The sequence below is a fragment of the Lepus europaeus genome, chromosome 5 (genome assembly GCF_033115175.1).
Source record: "Lepus europaeus isolate LE1 chromosome 5, mLepTim1.pri, whole genome shotgun sequence".
Lineage (NCBI taxonomy): Eukaryota > Metazoa > Chordata > Mammalia > Lagomorpha > Leporidae > Lepus > Lepus europaeus.
Window position 1 is genome coordinate 86782800 of NC_084831.1, and position 25800 is coordinate 86808599.

Below are 25800 nucleotides of genomic sequence, written 5' to 3' on the forward strand. Positions count from 1 at the left end.
CTCAGCTGCTCATAGACAGAGATAGGAACAGAGAGAAAGAGAGAGAGATCTTTAGTCTGCTGGTTCACTGCCTAAATGGCTGCAATGACTGGACCTGGGCCAGCGCAAAGCCAGGTGCCAGGAGCTTCATCTGGGTCTCTCACGTGGGTACATGGGTTCAAGCATTTGGGCCATCCTCTTCTGCTTTCCCAGGAGCATTAGCAGGGAACTGTATCGCAAGTGGAGCAACATGGACTTGAGTTATGTGGGATGCTGGCTCCACATGTGACAGCTTTACCTGCTATGCACACTGCTGGCTCCAAGATTTTATATTTTTATCTGCAAAGTTCTTTGGTACTTTTTGATTTAAAATATTCCCAAGGAACATTTTATACCAATGAAGTGTGTTACCTGTGTCATTACTTTTTTGTGCTGAAATATTTGAAAATAAACTGACATTACACATTTAAAAAGTTCAGTATGCATTTCTTTCTTTTTTTTTTTTTTTAAGATTATTTATTTGAGAGGTAGAGTTAAAGAGAGAGGGAGATAGAGGTATCCCATTCACTGGTTCACTCCCAAAGTTGCTGTAACGCTAGAGCTGGGCTGATCTGAAGCCAGGAGCCAGGAGCTTCTTCTGGGTTTCTCACATTCATGCAAGGGTGTAAGCACTTGGACCATCTTTCCCAGGCCATTAGCAGGGAGCTAGATCGGAAGTGGAGCAGCCAGGACTTGAACTGGCACCCATGTGGGAAGCTGGCGCTGCAGGTGGAAGGTTAACCTACTACCACAATTGGTCCCCAGTATACATTTATAAAATAACATATTTGATAACAGTTATCTATTAATATCACTTATTACAGAAGACAGCATTTTGTCAATAAACGTAAAAGAGGTTCTACCTTGTTAGTGATAAGGGGAATATAAATTAGTAGAGATAGTGTTGTACATATATCAGATTGGCAGTAATTTAATTTAAAAGCCTGATGCCAAGTGATAGAAAGGACTCAGAGCCCTGAAACTCAAATACATTGCTGAGGGATAGGGAATAACATTGCCTTTGGAAAAATCACTTTGAATTATATAGTAAAACTAAAGATTTGTATATGTAATTCCCTCTACCACTGTTAGATTATAAAACTAAAAGAAATGCACACACATACTAAGGGACATATTCAGCAATGTTGAAACCAATATTATTTGTAATAGGAAAAGTTTGAGAAAACTCAAATGTCTGTTTAACATTAGGGATAGGCTAGCGCCGCGGCTCACTAGGCTAATCCTCCGCCTGCAGCGCTGGAACACCAGGTTCTAGTCCCGGTCGGGGCGCCGGATTCTGTCCCAGTTGCCCCTCTTCCAGGCCAGCTCTCTGCTGTGGCCCGGGAGTGCAGTGGAGGATGGCCCAAGTCCTTGGGCCCTACACCCGCATGGGAGACCAGGAGAAGCACCTGGCTCCTGGCTTCGGATGGGCACAGTGCGCCAGCTGCAGCGGCCATTGGAGGGTGAACCAACGGCAAAAAGGAAGACCTTTCTCTCTGTCTCTCTCTCTCTCACTGTCCACTCTGCCTGTCAAAAACAAAACAAACAAACAAAAAAAAAACACGTTAGGGATAAAAACAATCTGATATGTAAATGCATGAAATAATACACTGTAATGTTAAATGAACAAAATATAGCTCTTAGAACAACATGGATTAATCTTACAAGTGTAATAATGAAAAAATATACAAAGTAACACCTAAAGTATAAATTTATTCGCATAAAGTTCAAAACCAGTGCTTGCCATTTATTTTCAAATGGTTCAGGTAAAATATATGTATACATATCTATTGACACAAATAAAATGTGGTAAAATATTAACAATTATTGGAAATTTAGTTGAAGCATATGCAAAAAGTTCATTGTGCTGTTTTAGTACTTTTCAGTAGGCTTGAGTTTTTTTTTTTTTTTTTTTGACAGAGTGGATAGTGAGAGAGAGAGACAGAGAGAAAAGTCTTCCTTTTTGCCGTTGGTTCACCCTCCAATGGCCGCTGCGGCCGGCGCATCATGCTGATCCAAAGCCAGGAGCCAGGTGCTTCTCCTGGTCTCCCATGGGGTGCAGGGCCCAAGCACTTGGGCCATCCTCCACTGCAGTCCTGGGCCACAGCAGAGAGCTGGCCTGGAAGAGGGGCAACCGGGACAGAATCCGGTGGCCCGATCAGGACTAGAACCCGGTGTGCCGGCGCCGCAGGCAGAGGATTAGCCTATTGAGCTGTGGCGCCGGCCTTATTGATGATATTTAATATACTCAAACTATTACAAAACAGATTAATGTTTCAATTTAAAAATAGGCAAAGAACATGAACTGCAGTTTTCAGAATACATAGAAAGTTTTGACCTGTAAAAAATGCTTTTATAATAATAATAGAAATGGAGATAGAGAGTGAGTACATGCTCATGGTTTGTCAAAGAGCAAAGGAATGATAACATTCCGTTTTGAAGGTGTAAGCCATCGAGTATACTATTCTGATAGTGTCATTGAGAGTTAATAACTTCTGGGAGAATAATTTTGCTATGTATGACATTAAAAACTATACATTAGTTGGGGATGGTAGGTGGACATGGGTGTATAAATGAAACAGTGTTGGCCATGAGATGAAAATTGAAAGTTAGTAGTAGGTACTGGATGGTTTTATTATATTTGTTTTGTTTATTTTTATGTATGTTGTACTTTCATAATAAAAAAGGAAGAATATGCATTTTTGATGTAGTAATTTTTGTGAATTTATGTATTAGTTAGAAATGTGAAAAATGAGCTTTGTGTTACTGCTTGTGGTATAAGACATTGGAAAGATCCTAAATGTTTCTCTGTTGGATAATAGGTGGAAAGTAGCCAATCAACTGATGAAAAGATTTTCTTACATACTTTTATTGTTGAAAATTATTTGATAGGCAAAAAGACACACACACACACACACAAGCACAGTTTTTTAAGCCATCCTATCTGCTAAGTCACTTCCCAAATGTTCACAACAGCTGGAGCGGAGTCAAGATGAAACTGGGAGCCAGGAACTCAACCCAAGCTTCCCATTTGAGTGCTGGAAACCCAGTTATTTGTACCATCGCTGCTGCCTCCCAGGGTCTGCATTGGTGGGAAGCTGGAGTTAGCTGGAGCTGGGAATCAAACTCAGGTATTCCGATGTAGGACAAGGGTGACTTGATGGCTAGGCTTATTGCCCCTTCCTAAGCTTTTAATACTTAACAGATGGTAGTTATGTTGTCCAAGATCCATTGCCATGTGAGAAAAATTATAGAACAGTATATATAGTCTAACTTTTGCAAAAATTAAACTTATATGAATTATATACATAAGAAAAATGAACAGATTAATAGTTTTGTTTTGCTGGAGAAGATAGCACAGGACATTTTCACTTTAAAAATTAGTGGCCGGCGCCGCGGCTCACTTGGCTAATCCTCCACCTGCGGCGCTGGTACCCCAGGTTCTAGTCCCGGTTGGGGCGCCAGATTCTGTCCCAGTTGCTCTTCTTCCAGTCAGCTCTCTGCTGTGGCCCTGGAAGGCAGTGGAGGATGGCCCAAGTGCTTGGGCCCTGCACCCGCATGGGAGACCAGGAGAAAGCACCAGGCTACTGGCTTCAGATCGGTGCAGTGCGCCGGCCATAGCGGCCATTTGGGGATGAACCAACAGAAGGAAGACCTTTTTCTTTTTCTCTCTCTCTGTCTAACTCTGCCTGTCAAAAAAAAAAAAATTATTTATTGGGGCCAGCGCTGTGGCACACTGGGTTAATCCTCTGCCTGTGGTGCCGGCATGCCTTATGGGTGCTGTTTCTAGACCCAGTTGCTCATCTTCCAATCCAGCTCTCTGTTATGGCCTAGGAAAGCAGCAGAGGATGGCCCAAGTGCTTGGGCCCCTGTACCCACATGGGAGACCAGGAAGAAGCACCTGGCTCCTGGCTTTGGATTGGCGTAGCTCTGGCTGTTGTGGCCATTTGGGGAGTGAATGAACGGAAGGAAGACCTTTCAGTCTCTCTGTAACTTTATCTGTCAAATAAATAAATAAAATCTTAAAAAAATATTTATTTGAATGGCAGAGTGACAAGGAGAGAGCTAGATCAGTCTTCATCCACTGGTTCACTCCTCAAATGCCCACAACAGCTGGGGCTGGGCCAGTCTGAAGCCAAGAGCCCGAAGTTCATGTGAGTCTCCCACGGTGGGGCAGGAACTCAAATTAAGCCATCATCTGCTGCTTCCCTGGCACATTAGCAGAGAGATGGATGAATCTGATATGGGTTATGGGTGTCCTAAGTGGTGGCTTAACCTACTATACCATGGCATCCACCCTTGGAGTTATCTTTAGTTATGTGTTTCTGTATTACATATTTTACTGTTGTAATCAAAAAGGACATAAAAATAGAAAATTTAACTTTGCTTCTAAATAAAGGTCATATTCAAGAAAGGAGGGGTGGTAATCAATTCACTTTGGGGGTTCTGAATGGGGAGAGGAACTTGGGCAGGATGTACAGAAGTATTCTGCTTATGTTTTTTTGCTGTAGTATTACAGACCATTTACCTTTTTTTGTTGTCTGTAAGATTCTTTGGATAAAGAAATTTTAAAAGGAAAAGGCTTTTAGAGATCTATTTATAATGAAGTTTTATGTTATTTATGTGGATAAAAGGTTGGTATGTATTTACCTTAAATATAAAAATTATTCCTTAGTGCAAAATTGAGATTGTGCAGTCATTGTTAGAAAAAAATATAGTACCTTCAACATGCTTTTCTTACCTTGAACTTTGTAAATCCGCATACATGTATTATGTTTTACTTATATATGTGTCCTATGGAGAACATTGAGACTATAATTGTGAATAAAAGTTTGATAGACATTTCCTGTTAGGTGGAGACTGAGGTTGGGTGGGTTGCAGTGAGCTGAAGACTAAATAGGGAAGACTAAGAGTGGAGACAGAGTGTATAACTTTTCCTAAAAGGTTTGACTCTAAATGGGAGAAGAGAAATGGAAGTGGTAGGAAGAGGTCACAAAATATCAAGAGATTTTTAGTTTTCTTTTTTACCCCCACCAACAACCTTGCAAAAAAATTTTTTTTTTTTTTTGGGAAAGAACTGGGAATTTTAAATTTTTTAAAATTTATTTGTTTGAGAGAGAAAGTGAGTGTGTGTGTCTGTGTTTGTGTGCGCGCGTGCGTATGATGTGTTTATGTATGCTTTCGTCACTGGTTAACTCCCTAAATGCCTTTGCTAGGTTCAGACCAAAGCCAGGAGGCAGGAACTCAGTCTGGGTCTTCCATGTAGTTGATAGGCCCCAACTACTTGTGTCATCACCTGTTGTATACCAGGGTGCACATTAGCAGGAAACTGGAATTGAGTGCAGAGCTGAGACTCAAACCCAGGCATTCCAATGTAGGCATTCCAAGTGGCAGCTTAACCACCAGGCCAAACTCCTGCCCCAAAGTTTTAAGTTATTAGGTTATATCCTTTTGAAACCCATCACACCAGGAATACTAAGAGAAATAGAGTGGAAACGCTAGGAGGTGGAAAGATTTTAAAATGTTTGATATCTTAGGACCCATCTGAGGATATGCTATGCAGTGCGAGTGATACAGTGGAGAAAAGAAAATTATGAATAAAGAGAATTTGTTCAAATAATAGAACCTATGAAATATGGGATGTTTGTAACTTGGTTTTCTTGTACAGTTTATTTTTTTTTTTTTTTTAGAATTGAAAGATTGTAGGTACTAGCACAATTTGCTTGGCCTTCTGTTGAGGACTTTTCTCACCCATAATTAATTATGTTGTTCAGGGTTTGGTTAGTTAAGGGACACAAAATCCCTCACACAGCCACTGGACTTAGAGCTTTTTAAAAAAAGTTGCTTGCCACTAGAGTCATTTTCATACTGTGTTCTGAAGGCATTAAATTGTTTTCCTGGGAAAAAGTTCTCAGCCAGGTCTTGAGCATTCCTGTGGGTAAAATTCCTGTGCTTGATCCTCCACATTTAGTTTTTTTTTTTTTTTTAAACACTCATTCTGTCAAATGCTGAAACCTTTAACCCCTCTAATCATTGTACTAAAGTACCTTTTCCTCATTGCTGACTATGACAGTAGTATATTGAGTAGCAATGTCTTCATTCCTTTATTTATAATAGTGGCTCTCAAAATGTGACCCATGGATCCTTTCAGGGGATCTGCAAGGTCATAACTATTTTCATGGTAATACTAAAATGTTTCTGCCTTTTCCACTATGATGGCGTTTGTACAGATTTAAAAAAAAACAATGTTAGATAAAACTGCTTTGTGCTTTAACATGGGACAACGGAGTGATATCAAATTGTCATAGTATTCTTCATTGTCATGTAGCACAGTAAAAAACACAATCTTATCTCATGCAAGAACATTCTTGTTGAACCATTAAAATTTATTGTCATTAAATCTGAACTTTAAGTTTTTAATATCATTTATCATGAAATGGGAAGTATGCATAAAGTGCCATTGTTTGAATTGCCAGCTGAACTAGGAGCTTTTTCTTTGAACATTGATTGGGGGACTGCATTGCAGTGCAGCTGGTGAAGCTGCCACTTGGGATTCCCACATCCTATGTCTGAGTGCGCTGGTTTGAGTCACAGCTACTCCAGTTGTGTTCTAGCTCCCTGCTAATGTGCTTGGGAAGCAACAGATGATGTCTCAAGTACTCATTTCCCTGCCACCCACATAGTAGATTCACATGGAGTTCCTGGCTCTTGGCTTCTGCCTGACCCAGCCCCAGCTATTGCAGCCATTTGGGGAGTAAATCAGCAAATGAAGATCTCTCTTTCCCTCTATTTCTCCCTCTGGCTGTCCCCTCTTCCTTTCAAATAAATGTAAGTTTTTGTTTTTTTAAAGTAAAGAACACAGTTTTTACTTGAAATAGTAACTGACCTCTGTATGTGGTAGATATTTTGTTGAAATGACTTCGTTTTATATTTATTTTATTTACCAGTTTTGGTTTTCTTCATTTGTTCATTTGGGTTTAACATCTTGTATCATTTTCTTTCTCTCTCTGTCTGTTTCTTTTTTAAGATTTTATTTATTTGAAAAGCAGAGAGAGAGATTGAGACATTTGTCTTCCTTTTGCTGGTTGGCTCCCCAAGTGGCTGCAACAGCTGGGGCTGGGCCAAGCTGAAGTCAGGAGCCAGGAACTCCATCCAGGTCTCCCACGTGGATGGCAGGTGCACAAATACTTGGACCACCTGATGCTATCTTCCAAGGTGCTTTGGCCAGGATCTGGATTGGAAGCTGAGCAGCCTGGACTTGAACTGGCACTCCTATATGGATGCTGCAGGCTGTGGTTTAACCCATTGTATTACAGTGAGGGCTCCGTGTGTCATTATAAGACAGGTTTGCTCCCATACACCTCCTTTGTGCTGTTATTGTCAAAAATGTTACATTTGTGTATGTTTTAAACCTAACAGTGCAATTATGCAAAATTGCTTTGTATACTTGCTTTGGAGGAGCTATAAATTCATACTGTCTCATAATTAGTTAATATCTTTATTTCTTTTATGTGAATTTGAATTTTCGTTTGGATTTGTTTGCTTTCAACCTTAAAGACTTCCTTTAATATTTCTTATAAGGTTCTGTACTATATAATACAAGTTTTGTTCTTCTGGAAGAATCTGTTTCGTTTTTGAAAGAAAATTTTGCTGGATTTAAGATTCTTAGGTTTTTTTTTTTCCTCTTTTAGCACTTTGAATATGTCCTCCCACTGCTTTCTGGTCTTCATTGTTTCTGATGAAAAGTCAACAGTTAATTTTACTGGGATTTTCTTGCATGTGATACGTTAGTTATCTCTTGCTGCTTTCAAGATTTCTTTATGTCTTCATTTTTTGTATGCTGTGACTAGTTGTAGATCTCTTTTGATTTATCCTGATTGGCATTTGTTGAACTTCTTGGATGTAAGCTTTATTTGTCAACAGATGTGGGAAGATAGCAGTTAACTGTTTTTTCAAATGTTTTAAAATGCATTTTTTTCAAACTGAAACTCTACACCTATTAAATTCCTCTACCTCCCGCCTCCTCTCATACTCTTACTCCCATTTTACTTCCATTTCTATGAGTTTGGCTTCTCTAGGTTCCTCATGTAAGTAGAATTAAACAATAGTCTGATTTATTTCACTTATCATAGTGTCTTCGAGGCTCATCTGTACTATACTATATTACAGTTTCCTGGAATATATTTAATTTTAGGTCTTGAAATTAGGCATTCCTAATTCTCAGGTATTGAATTTTTCCCCTCCCCTGCTTGTTTTATTTTTACTAAACTATTTTGCTATTTTAGGATTATTGTCAATGTAATTTTATATGTCATTGTATGTTTATTTAGTGGAAGATTTAAGTTAGATAAATGAAACCATGTGTTGCTTTGGTACTTTGAAGAAAATTCATAGAGGTATACTGCACTGTTAATGGAATGACTAATATGTATTAGAATGTAATTTTTCAGGATATAGTTTTCAGGTCTTTTGCTTAAAAAAGATAAATGCTCTTAATAATACACTTCATTTAAGTACGCATTTATGAAATTTTGGTGGTTCTTTTTTTTTTTTATTTAATGAATATAAATTTCCAAAGTACAGCTTATAGATTACAAGTGGTTCTCTTTTTTAACTCTGAATCTGCATACTTAAAGGATTGTGATACACTGTCAATGAAGGCTCAGCTTTTTGATGGATGTATTAAAAAGTGGTGATGATTGTTTATCTGGTGATTCCTTGTAGAAACAGGGTCATAATTGCTCTTCCAATGAGTGTGGATATACCTATCTACCCCCAGAGTCACTGGTTAGTGTGTTTTAGCTGCACGTGTCATAATTAAGAGGTTTAAGCCCAGTCATGAGATTTAAGGTATCCTTTGCTTATGACTTACGGCCTGCCTACCTGAACTTTCAGCTGTTATTTTGATGACGGCTGCCCTGAATATGGTATTCAGGGGCTGCTGGATCCTCTTCTCACTTAGGGTAGGCAATGAGTGAATATTGAAAGTTGCTGTCATTTTATTTTATACCCTCTGGAGAACATTTGTGATTTGAGGTATTATTATATTTTTCCTCAATTTAAGGTTTTTAATAAATTGGATTTCTTGATTCAACACATGAAATATATCATTGGTATAAAATAAGCTCTACAAGTAAATCTTAAATAGATTTTTTATTCCCTAAACAGAGACTCTACAGGGGCAGGTAATTCACTGGTCCACAAGCGGTCTCCTTTACGTCGAAACCAAAAGACCCCAACATCCTTGACCAAGCTGTCTTTACAGGATGGACATAAAGCCAAAAAGCCAGCATGTAAATTTGAAGAGGGTCAGGATGTCCTAGCTAGATGGTCAGATGGCTTATTTTATCTTGGAACTATCAAAAAGGCAAGTTACCTTAATATTAAGATAGCTTTTGCTGTTTTGCAGTAAACTTTTAATAATCTTAAAATTTAATTTCATGTTTATAATTGTAAGAGATTTCTATAAGTATTCCTCTGTATTGCAGATAAACATATTGAAACAGAGCTGCTTCATCATATTTGAAGACAGTTCTAAATCCTGGGTTCTCTGGAAGGACATTCAAACAGGCAGGTGTTACTGTTTCTCTCTTAAAAAATGATTTCTACTGAAATTTAACATGTCATTTTCCAATGATGGTTGACTATAGTGACTCACTATCACTTTGAGAAGAGGTTAAAGTGTTCCTTTTCCTCATTTTATAAACATGGATCTGGATCTCTAGTGGGAGTAAAACATCTTACACTGCTTCCTGTCTTGCTCTATTAGCTGTGTGTCCCTTTCTGCTTTCCCATGTTCCAGAGGTTCCTGTGGGTTTAATATAGGTCTGTTTATTTGCCTTTTTGTCGTCTTCTTCTCCCCCTGTTCTTTTTAAAAGTGGCAGAAAAGTAGAAACCCAGTGGTATGTGGAGTTAGAAAGCCCTGAAAGTGAAGGATTTTGTCCAACAGATGCCCCATACAACTTACTAGTGTAGTTCTTTCTTCCTTGGTCTCTTACATTGTCCTTAGAAAGATAAAGGATTACTCTTTGGCCATTCAGTTATTTGTAACACCCAGAAAGGAGCACACCCAAATCTTGCAGAAGTGAACAAATTAATCTGAAAACCACAATTTAGCAAATTTCAATGGGAAGTAGATTTAGTATTTTTCTTCTCTGTAAGAAACCTTCTAGTAACAGATATATATCAAGATAGCTTCATATATCAAGACTAATGGCTGGCGCCGTGGCTCAACAGGCTAATCCTCTGCCTAGCAGTGCCAGCACACTGGGTTCTAGTCCCGGTCGGGGCGCCGGATTCTGTCCCGGTTGCCCCTCTTCCAGGCCAGCTCTCTGCTATGGCCCAGGAGTGCAGTGGAGGATGGCCCAAGTGCTTGGGCCCTGTACTACCCCATGGGAGACCAAGATAAGCACCTGGCTCCTGCCTTCGGATCAGCGTGGTGGCCATTTTGAGGGTGAACCAACGGCAAAGGAAGACCTTTCTCTGTGTCTCTCTCTCTCTCACTGTCCACTCTGCCTGTCAGGAAAAAAAAAAAAAAGACTAATAAGATTTTTTAAAAGTTTACATAAAAGGGGAAAAATGTTTAATGTTAATAAACAGCATTAAGATACACATACGCTAAGATACATAAGTTTAAAAAGGACTTCTGATACCTAATGTTGTTTTGGTTTCTGTTACATGTCTGAAATGCTGGTGGCACTATAAATTTCTGTTTTGGTTATTACTTAAGCAGTTGCAATAAATGCATAAAAGTGATTGTATTATTTCGTCTAATCTACTTCTAGCTGTAATTTTCATAAGAAATAAATCAAAAGAAAAACCTTGCTAAAAATGTTTACTGTAGCTTTATTTTAAGCAACAAAAATTTATAATGAAGCCTCATGGTGGAGATGAAATGGAGTCTGGCATATCTGGGTTTGAATCCTAGCCTTGGGGCTTTCTGAAGGTTCTTGAGTTAGTTAGCTATTGTCATCTCAGTGCAAAGGTATTTATTTAATAAGTTAGTTGTAGAATTAAGTAATATGTATCAAGAGCTTAATACAGTGTTTGACCTATTGCACAAAATTATAAATAAAGTCTTAGTTTAATGATTTTGACTATATTGAAATAGATAGGAAGAGAATATTAGAAATGATGGTTGTTAGACTGATAAAATCATATTCTAAAATTTTGTGTGTTTTTTCTTGTGTGGATTACAAATGTTTGAGGAAGAAGTGATTTTTTTTGGTCCAGGTTAAAAAACTGTGGCATGCCTAATTTTCATTGCAGTGTATTTCTGTTTATGGTACATTGTTAGATACTGTATTTCTGGATTTCAGAAGGTGGAGAGTAACTTATTGGGGTTTCTTTCATAAATTAGTTTAATAAAAACAACTGTTCTGAATCTAGAGAGAAAGGGATAATCTACAAGAACATATCTGTTTGCCCCTTTTTTGAGTCTTCATAATATTAAAGTTACAGGATGAGTGAGTATGTATACATGGATAGATGTGTGTTCTGGAAATAAAGTACTCACCAAGCCTCCCATGCCCCCTCCTCCAGTCTCACCTCTGAGGGTGGGAATATTAGAAATGAATAAGGGAAGCTACCTGAGTGCAATTTAAATTATTCCTTCTGCCAAAAAGCAGTTTAAATTACAAACGTACAGTCAGTTTAAAGCTAAGGAGAACACAAATAAGGGAGAGTTTTATGTATAGTACTTTGCCTTGTGAGGCATTATGATCTGGTTAGTAAATATTGTACATAGCTGTTACCCATGAAGTCAAAGTAGTTTTATATGAAATTCTTTATGACTTTCTTTTTAATGTATGTTTTAAATATTTCAGGAGCCAGTGGAAGTGGGGAAATGGTCTGTACAATATGTCAAGAAGAGTATTCAGAAGCTCCCAATGAAATGGTTATATGTGATAAGTGTGGCCAAGGTAAACACTGATTTCTTTTAATCCTGTGGAAAAGTTTTGTTGTCTACTGAATGTCTTTGAAGATTAATGACAAAATATTTCACATTGGTAATTTGAAGATACTATTCTATTCATTCATCTATTGTAAATATATTAAATGCCTTCTTAAAATTGTGTTGCAGTATTTATGAATAAATAGAATTTGCTTTATGCTTTTTTTGAATTAAGGATATCATCAGTTGTGTCACACACCTCATATTGATTCCAGTGTCATTGATTCAGATGAAAAATGGCTGTGTCGACAGTGTGTTTTTGCAACAACAACAAAGGTATTTTTTAAGTGTTTTGGGCTAAAGCCCTAAATGGAATTTGTAAGGCACTAGCAAAGTAATGATGGTGTATGCTGGAAATTTATTTGAATGAAGTGAATGATCAGTGCTGTTAGAGGAGCTATTTGTTGTTAACTTATAAAGCCTAAGTGATTTAGAATTATTTCTGTACTTACTTTAGTGATATTGGAATTAGGGCAATAATGCTTGTGATACAGTAGAAAGTTGGGATGAAAATGTTTTCAGAAGTGGTAAAATTATTTTTGAATTATAAAATTAATGTTTAAAATTGTAGCCTTCATTCTTTCAAATGATTTTTTTCCCTCTAATGTAGAGGGGTGGTGCACTTAAGAAAGGACCAAATGCCAAAGCATTGCAAGTCATGAAGCAGACATTACCCTATAGTGTGGCTGACCTTGAATGGGATGCAGGTCATAAAACCAATGTCCAGCAGTGTTACTGCTATTGCGGAGGCCCTGGAGAGTAAGTAAATACAGCTATTTAATGCTATTTAAATAATTTTATTTACTTACACTTTTATTTTAATGATTGTAATGTGAGAGTGATAGTGAATTTCAGATACTTGAACATGTCAGGAAAGTAGAAGAAAAAAAAAAAATTATTTTCACCCAAAAAAGCTCTCATCTAATTTTCGAACATATCCATATGTTTTGAAAACCTCATGATAATGTTTGATTTAGAAATGAGCTGAGCTGTAAATATTTAATTCAAAAAATAAACTATAGAAGGAAAACATACAGCTAAGACCCAGTGTGAGGTATGAAGTTTACCTAGTGTTATTAGATATCATATTTAATAAGATTAACCATTTAGAAACTGGCAAACTTGATATTATCATTTGAGAGAAAAAGAGACAGTTTGGGATTTAACTATAGAATCAAGGTAAAATTCTTTTCACAGAATGAAGAGAGAGTATCCATTACTGTTCTCTCCTACACATTGAATTTCTTAGGGGTCCATATGTATCATTTTCAGAAGATACAAATAGTTTAGGCCGGCGCCGTGGCTTAACAGGCTAATCCTCCACCTTGCGGCGCTGGCTCACCGGGTTCTAGTCCCGGTTGCCCCTCTTCCAGGCCAGCTCTCTGCTATGGCCCGGGAAGGCAGTGGAGGATGGCCCAAGTCCTTGGGCCCTGCACCCGCATGGGAGACCAGGAGAAAGTACCTGGCTCCTGGCTTCGGATCAGCATGATGCGCTGGCCTCAGTGGCCATTGGAGGGTGAACCAACAGCAAAGGAAGACCTTTCTCTTTATCTGTCTCTCTCTCTCACTGTCCATTTTGCCTGTCAAAAAAAAAAAAAAAAAAAAAAGAAGATACAAATAGTTTTCCTAAGTTTTTACCTGAAAATATCCCATCCAGATAAACTAGAGAGCTGTAATACGAGTCATAAAGACTTAATAAGTAGGATATTTAAACTTAAATCAAGGTATTTGACTTCAATATTCAGCATATACCTTGTGTGTTAGCAATATTTTATTTTATTTATTTTATTTTTTTGACAGGCAGAGTGGACAGTGAGAGACAGAGAGAAAGGTCTTCCTTTTTGCCGTTGGTTCACCCTTCAATGGCCGCTGCGGCCGGCGTACCACGCTGATCTGAAGGCAGGAGCCAGGCGCTTCTCCCGGTCTCCCATGCGGGTGCAGGGCCCAAGGACTTGGGCCATCCTCCACTGCCTTCCCAGGCCATAGCAGAGAGCTGGCCTGGAAGAGGGGCAGCCGGGATAGAATCTGGCGCCCCGACCGGGACTAGAACCCGGTGTGCCGGCACCGCAAGGCGGAGGATTAGCCTGTTAAGCCACGGCACCGGCCAAGTATTTTAGAGTTTTATTTATTTTTATTTGAAAAGCAGAGTGGGACGGGAAAAGGGAGGGAGAGAGAGAAAAATAGAGAGTAAGATCTTCCATTTGCTGGTTCACTCCTCAAATGGCTGTAATTGCCAGGGCTGGGCCAGGCTGAAGCCAGGAGCCCAAAACTGTATGTGATATTCCCACTTGGGTGTTACAAGTATGTAAGCCGTCTTTCACTCCTTTTCTAGGCATATTAGCAAGGAGCTGGATTAGAAATGGAGCAGCAGGGACTTGAACCAGAGCTTTGATATGGGATGCTAGTATTTCAGGCAGCAGCTTAACGCACCACACCAGAATGCTAAATGCCTGTGTGTGTTTTGTTTTGTTTCATTTCTAGGGTTCCCTAATTCTTTGATGGCTATAAAATACTTATCATTAATTATCATCTAGCAAGATTATAAAAGGAAAACATGAAATTGACTACTTAATTTATTATCCATCCATAATTATAGACAATAATTTTGTATATCATTGTGTTTGCTAAGTAAATAAACCAGAGTTTTAACTGAAAATATTTAGAAATTTACCTTTAACTTTTGATGACTGATACTAGTTCTGCTCTTAGAACCAAGCAAATATATCTTACCCTTCCTAAGTGTAACTCTTCAAATATTTCAAGCCAGCACTTATATTTTCCAATTCTGTTATGCATATAGCAATAATAGTCTCTCTTCCATGCTAAAATTTCCCTTATATTGAACATTCTTTGTGATGTGATGTCCAAAGTCTGTCTTTGTTTTCCAGTTGTGAAAAATCACTCTTGAAATAGGAGGGCATGATTGCAAAATATAGTGTTTCCAGAAATAGTCTGACAGAATATAATGAGTCAGTATATGTTAGAATTCTGGCATTGGGAGGCATCTGTTGTAAAGAGAGATTATATTTCCTCTTTTGGTCATCTCGTGTTCTCCTGATTTATATTGGGTTTATAAGTGATCAACTTATTTTTTTGACAGATAGAGTTAGTGAGAGAGACAGAGAGAAAGGTCTTCCTTCCGTTGGTTCACCCCCCAAATGGCCACTACGGCCGGCACTGTGCTGATCCAAAGCCAGGAGCCAGGTGTTTCTTCCTGGTCTCCCATAGAGCCGGACTGGAAGAGGAGCAGCCAGGACTAGAACCGGTGCCCATATGGGATGCCGGTGCCGCAAGGCGGAGGATTAACCAAGTGAGCCATGACAACGGCCCCAAGTGATCAACTTTTAACTCTGTTAATAAGCCATGTTGTACATTACATGCTTATACTACATTGTTTTTTATGTTAAGTTTGTACTGATCAACTAGTAACTTTAGTCCCTTTCTTTTTTTAAATTAAAAAAAAATTTTTTTTTGACAGGCAGAGTTAGAGAGACAGAGTTATAGACAGTGAGAGAGACAGAAAGGTCTTCCTTCCATTGGTTCACTCCCCTAATGGCCACCACGGCCAGCACTGCGCCGATCCGAAACCAGGAGCTGGGTGCTTCCTCCCAGTCTCCCATGCAGGTACAGGGCCCAAGCACTTGGGCCATCCTCCACCGCCCTCCCGGGACACAGCAGAGAGCTGGCCTGGAAGAGGGACAACCGGGACAGAATCCGGCACTCTGACCGGGACTAGACCTGGTGTGCCGGCGCCACAGGCAGAGGATTAGCCTAGTGAGCCATGGCGCCGGCCAACTTTAGTCTCTTTTTTAAAAAATTTTATTTGAATATTATCTATAGAGAAACAGATAGATCTTCCATCCACTGGTTCATTTCCCAGATGGCTGCAATGGGCAGGACTGGGCCAGATTAAAGCCAGGAGCTTCATTTGGGTTCTCTGACATGGGTGGCAGGGCCCCCAACACTTGGACCATCTTTTGCTGCTTTTCACAGGCCATTAGCAGGGAGCTGGATATGAAATGGAACAGCTGGGTCATGTACTGGCACCCATCTGGGATGCCAGCATCACAGGCAGTAATTTTTTTTGTTTTTTTTTTTTAAAGATTTATTTATTTGAAAGAGTTACACAGAGAGAGGAGAGGCAGAGAGAGAGATAAAGAGGTCTTCCATCCGATGGTTGACTCCCCAATTGGCCACGACGGCTGGAGCTGTGCCGATCCGAAGCCAGGAGTCTGGAGCTTTTTCTGGGTCTCCCACGTGGGTGCAGGGACCCAAGGACTTGGGCCATCTTCTACTGCTTTCCCAGCCCACAGCAGAGAGCTGGATCAGAAGTGGAGCAGCCTGATCTTGAACCGGTGCCCATATGGGATGCTGGTGCTTCAGGCCAGGTTGTTAACCCGCTGTGCCACAGCACTGGCCCCACAGGCAGCAATTTTACTTGCTATACCACAACTCTGGCATCGTCCTTTTTTATAAAAATTGTTATTAATCCAAGTTGTATATCATATACTACATTTATTTTTATTTTTATTCTTTTTTAAATTTTTTGACAGGCAGAGTGGACAGTGAGAGAGAGAGACAGAGAGAAAGGTCTTCCTTTTTGCCGTTGGTTCACCCTCCAATGGCCGCCGTGGCTGGCGCGCTGCGGCCGGCGCACCGCGCTGATCCGATGGCAGGAGCCAGATGCTTCTCCTGGTCTCCCATGGGGTGCAGGGCCCAAGCACTTGGGCCATCCTCCACTGCACTCCCTGGCCACAGCAGAGAGCTGGCCTGGAAGAGGGGCAACTGGGACAGGATCCGGTGCCCCGACCGGGACTAGAACCCGGTGTGCCGGCGCCGCAAGGCAGAGGATTAGCCTAGTGAGCCGTGGCGCCGGCCCATATACTACATTTTTTAAAAATCAGCGAACAATTTTTTATTTGACCCTATTTAAGTTTTAATTACTGGTTTCTTGTGTCTTTCTTCCCTATCACCTTGTTTATTAAGGCAGGGATGCTTAAAGGAGAATGCTGTAAAAGCTAGTGTTTGGTGATGAAAATTATATACAAGTGAATAAACTTTTAGTTCTTCATTCTGTGTCATTTCTGATTTCATGCAATTTTTATTTGTGATTTAACATTTTGTAGCACTGCTCAGTTTTTGATCACCTGAAGATTTAAGAAACATTCTGTCTAGATTTTTTGTTTAAATTTTTTTTTACTGAAAGAGTTACAGAGCAGAGGCAGAGAGAGAGAGAGATCTTCATTTGCTGGTTCACTTCCCAAGTGGCCCCAAAGACTGAAGTTGGGTTGATCCAAAGCCAGGAGCCAGGAGCTTCTTCCAGGACTCACTCCAATGTGGGTACAGGAGTCCAAGCACTTGGGCCATCTTATACTGCTTTCCCAGGCACATTAGCAGGGAGCTGGATCAGGAATGGAGGAGCTGGGACTCGAACTGGGATGCTAGCATGGCAGGCAGTGGCTTTACCCGCTACACTATGGTGCCGGACCTGCATCTAGGTTTTTAATAAAAGGAGACACATTCAGTAGGCCTCAAGATTGATCCTTTTCCTTCAAAATAGGTAAATGTAATTATACATAATATTTTATGAGGCAAATAATTATTCGTTAAGCATCATGAGGTTGAGATCTATGTATGTTTTTGTTAAGCACTTAGCAGAGTATTTGGAATGCAGTCAGTATTTACCAGTCACATGATGAATGAGTGACCTGACCAAATAATGAACTTCTTGCCTTTGCCTCTTTATGGGTTAAAATTAATGGAGGGCTCGGCTGTTGAAAGGAAATACATTATTTAGAAAGAATGCCTTATTTTCTTTTTAATTTTCTTCTTTTTTTTGAGTTTAAAAAAATTTTTTTTAACTTTTATTTAATAAATATAAATTTCCAAAGTACAACTTTTGGATTATAGCAGCTTTTTCCCCCCATAACCACCCTCCCACCCACAACGATCTCATTTCCACTCCCTCTCCCATCCCATTCTTCATCACGATTCATTTTCAATTATCTTTATACAGTTTAATATATACTAAGTAAAGATTTCAACAGTTTGCACCCACATAGAAACACAAAGTATAAAGTACTGTTTGCATACTAGTTATATTGTTACTTCACATAGTACAACACGTTAAGGACAGAGATCCTACATGGGGAGTAAGTGCACAGTGACTCCTGTTGTTGATTTAACAAATTGACACTCTTGTTTATGGCATCAGTAATCACCCTAGGCTCTTGCCATGAGGCTATGGAAGCCTTTTGAGTTCGCCCGACTCTGATCTTATTTAGACAAGGTCATAGTCAAAGTGGAAGTTCTCTCCTCCCTTTAGAGAAAGGTAGCTCCTTCTTTGATGGCCCGTTCTTTCCTCTGGGCTCTCACTCACAGAGATCTTTCATTTAGGTTTTTTTTTTTTTTTTTTTTTTTTGCCAGAGTGTCTTGGCTTTCCATGCCTGAAATACTCTCATGGACTTTTTAGGCGGATCCGAATGCCTTAAGGGCTGATTCTGAGGCCAGAGTAATTTTCTTCTTAATTTATTTGTGAAGAGAGCATGAGAGAGCAGGTGGATGAGAGAGCATTCCTGTGATTTAGCCAACAAATGTGACAGTGGCTAGAGCTGAAACCAGGAGCTGGAATGCAGTCTAGATCTCCTACTTGGGTGACTCAGTTAGCTTGAACCCTCATTGCTGCCTCCTAGGATCTGCATTAGCAGAAGGCTGGAGTCAGGAGCTGGAGCTAGGAATCAAACCTAGGCATTCCATTGTGGGATGTGGGCATCTTAACCTTTAGGCTAAATACCTGCTCCTGTGTTACTATTTTCAAATAAGAATATCATCATGTGAAAACCATGTACTAACTGAATAGAGAGGGTTATCTTTCTTAGAGAAAAATTCAGTTTTCGCATCTTCACCTATCTGAAACAGATCTGTGTATTGAAACAAAGCTAAACCTGTCACAAAACCATTACATTTGTAGAGTCTTAGATTTATAAATAGGTTAGCCAGGTTTAATAAATAACCACATTGTTTTTCTTTATTATATACAAGAATAATAGAAACACAGTAGAAGATATAAAATGGTGTGTTCCTAATCTGAAAGCTCCCTAAGGTCATTTTGTATTTTGGGCAATCAGTGGTATGGCTGAGTCTGGCCTTTCCTTTGCTGTAGCATATTGAAGTGAAGAAAATCCCAGGCTTGTGCTTTGAGAGAAATGTCTTTTACTAGTGTAGACCAGACATTGTTGACTAGAAGTGGTAGATGCATTTTCAAGGACTTACATGAATAAAAAATAGAGAAGAGGAATGAAATAGTAGACATTACAAATTCTTTTTGGAAAGAAAACATCCAACACTAAGTGTAGTCGAAATGTAATATTTTAATCTTAACTGTATTCTAGGTAACGCCACTTTGTGGCTTAAAAAATGAACATTTTAATTGATCAAGAAGTTTTAATGCTAACTTTTTTTTCTTATAGCTGGTATTTAAAGATGCTACAGTGCTGCAAATGTAAGCAGTGGTTTCATGAGGCTTGTGTGCAATGCCTTCAAAAACCAATGCTATTTGGAGACAGGTGAGAAGTATATTTAAACTTTACTGATTGATTTTTGTGACCTTATAAATCATGCTTATGGCACAGTTTCAGGTTTCTTTTCTTCTTTTTTTTGAAAGAGTTACACAGAGAGAGGAGATGCAGAGAGAGAGAGAGAGGTCTTTTTTTTTTTTTTAATTTTTATTTATTTATTTTTGACAGGCAGAGTTAGACAGTGAGACAGTGAGAAAGAGAGAGAGAGAGAGAGAGAGAGAGAGAGAGAGAGAGGTCTTCCTTCCATTGGTTCATCCCCCAAATGGCTGCTACAGCCGGCGCACTGCGCTGATTAGGAGCCAGGTGCTTCCTCCTGGTCTCCCATGAGGGTGCAGGGCCCAAGCACTTGGGCCATCCTCCACTGCCTTCCCGGGCCATAGCAGAGAGCTGGCCTGGAAGAGGGGCAACCGGGATAGAATCTGGCGCCCCAACCAGGACTAGAACCCAGTGTGCCGGCGCCGCAAGGTGGAAAATTAGCGTGTTGAGCCACGGCGCCGGCCAGTGCAGTTTCAGGTTTCTAAAAATAGAACAGTAAAGTTCACCTAAGAAGGAAAATATGGAATAATGTACTTAAAATCACATAATTGTTTTGCTTTTGAATATTATTACAGAAAGCTTTTAAGTATTGTTAGTGAAAGAACTTTAAAGGGATAGAGTGACAGAGAATTGGAAAAGACCACAGGACCTTGCTATAGACAGAATTTAAATCTTGGACATAAAGAATTTCCAAAAGTAGAGTTGATTTATATTCTATAATAGGGTGAGTTAATTTGCTTTTTATATTAAGGTAGTATGGAATAGTAGAGTGAACTTCAGGAAGAAAAAGAGCAATAAATTTACCATCAAAAACCTTGATTTATTATTTTTATAATTTTTTTATTTGAGAGAGAGAAATAGACAACAGAGCTCTCCCATCTGCTGGCTCACTCTCCAGATGTCCACAATAGGTAGGGCTGGGCCAGGCCAAAGATGGGAGAGGTGGGAACTCAATCCAGGTCTCCCATGTGGGTGGCAAGGACCCAACTATCTGAGTGATCACTTGCTGCCTGCCTGCCAGGGTACACAGGTAGTAGGAAGCTAGAATTGAGAATGGAGTGGGACTTGAACCTAGGCACTCTTTTTTTTCTTTTTGACAGGCAGAGTGGACAGTGAGAGAGACAGAGAGAAAGGTCATCCTTTTCCATTGGTTCACCCCCAATGGCTGCTGTGGCCGGTGCGCTGTGGCTGGTGCACTGTGCTGATTCAAAGCCAGGAGCCAGCTGCTTCTCCTGGTCTCCCATGCAGGTGCAGGGCCCAAGGACTTGGGCCATCTTCCACTGTACTCCTGGGCCACAGCAGAGAGCTGGACTGGAAGAGGAGTGACCGGGACAGAATCCGGCGCCCCAGCCGGGACTAGAACCTGGTGTGCCGGTGCTGCAGGCCGAGGATTAGCCTATTGAGCCGCAGCACCAGCCGAATCTAGGCACTCTCATATGGAATGCAGGCTTCTCAGATGGTGTCTTTTTTTTTTTTTTTTTGGACAGGCAGAGTGGACAGAGAGAGACAGAGAAAGGTCTTCCTTTTGCTGTTGGTTCACCCTCCAATGGCTGCCGCGGTTGTCGCACTGCGGCCGGCGCACCGCGCTGATCTGAAGCCAGGAGCCAGGTGCTTCTCCTGGTCTCCCATGGGGTGCAGGGCCCAAGCACTTGGGCCATCCTCCGCTGCACTCCCTGGCCACAGCAGAGAGCTGGCCTGGAAGAGGGGCAACCGGGACAGAATCCGGTGCCCCGACTGGGACTAGAACCCGGTTTGCCGGCGCTGCAAGGCGGAGGATTAGCCTAGTGAGCCGCGGCGCCGGCTCAGATGGCGTCTTAACCATTTTGCCAAATGCCTATCCTAGAAAGCCTGGGTTTGTTAAGTAATTCTATTTATTTATATTTGTGTGTGTGTGAGAGAGAGGCGGGGAGTTGGAGGGAAATTTTCTGTCCATTCTTTACCTCCCCAAATGGACTGGGTGAGGCTGAAGCTATGAGCTCAGAACCCAATCCAGTTCTTCATGTAGGGGCAAGGACCCAACCACTTGACCCATCACCTGCTAGTTCTTGGGTGCACATTAGTGAGAAGCTAAATCCTGGGTTAACTTGGCTTGTTCTGCTTATCTTTTTGACCTCGGGAAGATCAAATTATTTGGTTTGGACTTTATCTTGCCAGGTTACTTTGAACATTGAATAAAATGATGTTTGAGGGGCAGGCATCACAATTCCTGGCACATAGAAAATTGTATGTGAGCCTCAGAGGACTCATAGTTTAAAAAAACTGTCCCTTTCTCCTCACTATGAACTTTTTTTGTTATTGAAGAAGAAATTTCCTTGGATCAGTTGCTATGATTCAAATTGTATTTTAGCTTAACACCCCTTACAGCAATTGTAGGATATTTATTTGTTGACTACAAGCTGTAGTTAACAATTTGTATGTGCCCTCGAACATTCAGTATAAAATGTTTCCCTTTTTCCTTAGGTTTTATACATTTATTTGCTCTGTCTGCAGTTCTGGACCAGAATACCTCAAACGTCTACCATTACAATGGTAAGCATGGACAGTCTGTTCAGGAAAAAAAAGCCATAGCCATATCCTTACATCTTACTGTTACAAGATGAAACTTTATGTATACATTTACTTAGTTCAAGTAAGAATTTATTTTTTATGCCTGGCTTTATTTTATTTGTCCTAAAGCCTCATATCATTTTATTATTATTATCTACTTTTATTGCTAAATTGATAAGGCTGCTCATGTTAAATAACATAAATGTAGCTTTTTGATGTCCTGTAGACTTTTCAATATCCTTATTCATGCTTCCATTTCTTTTGGGCCATCAGAATATCATACAGTAGAAGAGATAAGTATATTAAATAAGACAGATTATGCTTCAGTGTAGTAAGTATTGTTTGTGGGAGGTGACAAATTTGGAGATTTAGTAATAAAATGCTTACAGCAATGTTATATATTTTAGGAACAGATACAATTTTAGCTCATGAATAAAATAAAGCTGGCAAAGTATGACCTATTCTGTAGCTTATATGTAGTAGTCACAAAAATCTTGATTGTTATTTTTCTTAATCCTGTCCACTTTGAATGCTTTAAAGAAGTAATTCCAATATCTTTTAGTTTACGCAGGACAAGATGTTTAGTCAGTGTATTCTAATTATTTTTATATGTAATTCATTGTTTATGAATACGACTTAGAATATTGACCCCATCCACTGAAATACTTTACTTTAGATTTTTAATTTCAGGTTTTATAAAGAAACCGTAATTTAATAATAACCACAAACACTGTTTTTGTGTATTTTGATTACTTCTGGATTCCAGGGTAGATATAGCACACCTATGCCTTTACAACCTAAGTGTTATTCACAAGAAGAAATACTTTGATTCTGAACTTGAGCTTATGACATACATTAATGAAAACTGGGATAGATTGCACCCTGGAGAGGTAGGTGGTCTTAGAGCTAACTTTATTGGCTACTGGATGGATTTCTTGTTTTGTTTTGATTTTGAAGAACAACTAAGACATTTATTAAGTCAGACAACTTCAGTAGGATTTTGTTTTGGCTCTGGGGAGAAACAACTTTGGCAGAGTTATGAAAGGACAGCCCTTTCATCCATTGTCCATTTCATTGTTGACTCAGGAAAATTGCTGGAGAAAGTAAAATATTTAAGTTTTTCTATTTTCTAAAGTGAGAATCATTGTAGTTAAAAATAATATGGAGGGAGAAATCCTTAGTATTGGGTATCTAACTCATGGTTTCTACCTCCTTCTGGTTTTTTTTTTGTTGTTGTTCCTATTAACTCAGATGTGTAACCAATATTCTTTACTTTCTTGTTGGTGCTTCCTTGTAGAAATAGTGTTAGAATCATGAGTTACAGAGTAAAGCCACCTGAGTTGTAGATAATGGTTGTCATTCTGTCACCTCATTTTGCTTCTCTTTTGTAAATTGTCACTACCTATGCTGGTCTACAGAGCCTTTTGTTTTTTCCCCAAAGGAATATTAAAGTAACTCATGTTTGTTGAAGAATATTTTGGAATTATAGGATACCACAAAGAGGAAAGTGACTAGAATAAAGTTTAGTTATCTTATTACTGATTTTCAGATTAAAACTAATGAATTTGTTTTAAAATATAAAAACCATATACATATATTTTAATCATTAGTTTTTGAGGTAAAAATTGGAAAACTGATTTGCAATTTAGGGCAGATTTCCTCATTTGTAGGTTTTAGATATGAGGGAGTTTGTCTTTTTTAAAAATTTATTTGAAAGGCAGAGAGTTACAGAGAAAGAGGGAGAGCCAGAGATAGAAATTGTAGCATCCGCTTGTGCATTCCCCAAATGGGCACAGCAGCTGGATCTGGCCTGATCTGAGGCTGGGAGCTTCTTCTGGGTTTCTCACATGGTGCAGGGTCCCAAGAAGTTGGGCCATGTTTTACTATTTTCTCAGACATATTACAAGGGAGCTGGATCAAAAATGGAGCAGCAGGGACTTGAACCTTTGCCTGTGTGGGATGCCAATACTGCACGTAGCAACTTTACCTGCTACACTACAGTAGCAGCCCTGAGGGAGGTTTATAAAGTCCATATGAAATAGGATATGAAGAAGGTTTTTGAATTTGAGTAGCTTTATGGGGCATCAGAGAATATGCTCTTTTTTGTTACCCTTTTTTTTTAAACGTTCATGTGGTTGGTTAGTCAGCTGCACAAAATACAAGTACCTGAAGGGACCTAGGATGTTTAAATTTTTACAAAATATTTATTTATCTTAAAGATTTATTGACATATTTGAAAATCGAGTTAGAGAGAGGGAGACAGATACAGAGAGAGATCTTCCATCTACTGGTAGACTTCTCAGCTGTCCACAATGACCAGGGCTTGGCTAGGCTGAAACCAGGAGCTTCTTCCAGGTCTCCCTCGTGGGTAGTAGGGTCCCAAAAAGTTGAGGCATATTCAGCTGCTTTTCCAAGGCCATTAGCAGGAAGCTGGATCAAAAGTGGAGCATCTGGGACATGAACCAGCGCCCATATGGGATGCTGGTGTTACAGGTGGTGGGTGGCTTTACCTGTTACATGACAACACCAGCCCCTAAGCTGTTGAAATTCCGTTGATATAAGATGTTTTGTTACATATTGGACTATAATACTAACTGTTAAATGCTATTATAAAAAATTCTTAAAATTTTTGGAACAGATGAAAGGAGATAGGTAGGGGGAAAGGGAGAGAGGGAGAGAGAGTGAGAGAAAGAAACAGATTGAGCTACCACCTGCTGATTCACCCCCTCTAAATGCCCACACCAACCTTGGCCTGTGTCTAGTCCAAGATGGAAGGAATGCAGTCAGACTCCCACGTAGGTGGTAGGAGCCCAAATCCAACATCTATCACCTACCTCCTAGGGTATGCATCAGCAGGAAACCAGAATCTGGAGTGGAGCCATGTTTTGAACCCAGGTACTTGTTATGGGGATGCAGGCATCCCAACCAGTATCTTTATTTTTTCCTTAAAGATTTATGGGGCCGGCCGGCACCATGGCTCAACACGCTAATCTTCCACCTTGCGGCGCCGGCACACTGGGTTCTAGTCCTGGTTGGGGCGCCGGATTCTATCCCGGTTGCCCCTCTTCCAGGCCAGCTCTCTGCTATGGCCTGGGAAGGCAGTGGAGGATGGCCCAAGTGCTTGGGCCCTGCACTCGCATGGGAGACCAGGAGAAGCACCTGGCTCCTGGCTTCGGATCAGTGCGATGCGCCGGCCTCAGCGGCCATTGGAGGGTGAACCAACGGCAAAAAGAAAGACCTTTCTCTCTGTCTTTCTCTCTCACTATCCACTCTACCTGTCAAGAAAAAAAAAAAAAAAAGATTTATGGGGCCTGTGTTGTGGTATAACAGGTAAAGCTACCGCCTGTGATGCTTGATGGCATCCCATATAGGCAATGGTTTGAGTCCCAGCTGCTCTGCTTCCAGTCCAGGTGCCTGCTAATGGGCCTGGGAAAGTAGGGGAAGATGGCCAAAGTACTTGGGCCCCTGCACCCACATGGGAGATCTGGAAGAAGCTCCTGGCCTCATCTGGCCCAGCCCTGGCTGTCGTGGCTATTTGGGGAGTGAACCAGCGGATGGAAAGATCTCTCCCTCTCTCTGTATCTCTCTAACTATGCCTTTCAAGTCAGTAAAATAAATCTTTTAAAAATTAGAGATTGGCCGGTGCCGTGGCTCAATAGGCTAATCCTC

General features: G+C 40.1%; 1 protein-coding gene across 3 annotated transcripts in view; it reads left to right on the forward strand.

Moving 5' to 3' along the window:
- The window catches only part of MTF2 (metal response element binding transcription factor 2), an 83829-nt gene that overhangs the window by 36841 nt on the left and 21188 nt on the right, over positions 1-25800 (forward strand). For 2 of the 3 annotated variants that reach the window (XM_062191748.1, XM_062191747.1), the window contains exons 2-9: positions 9187-9385; positions 9507-9588; positions 11844-11939; positions 12147-12247; positions 12582-12730; positions 19441-19536; positions 22045-22113; positions 22898-23021. In XM_062191748.1, the coding sequence (XP_062047732.1) occupies positions 9187-9385; positions 9507-9588; positions 11844-11939; positions 12147-12247; positions 12582-12730; positions 19441-19536; positions 22045-22113; positions 22898-23021 (916 nt within the window). Of the gene's footprint in view, positions 1-9186; positions 9386-9506; positions 9589-11843; positions 11940-12146; positions 12248-12581; positions 12731-19440; positions 19537-22044; positions 22114-22897; positions 23022-25800 lie in introns of those variants that run through there. The other variant, XM_062191746.1, reaches the window with a different exon arrangement.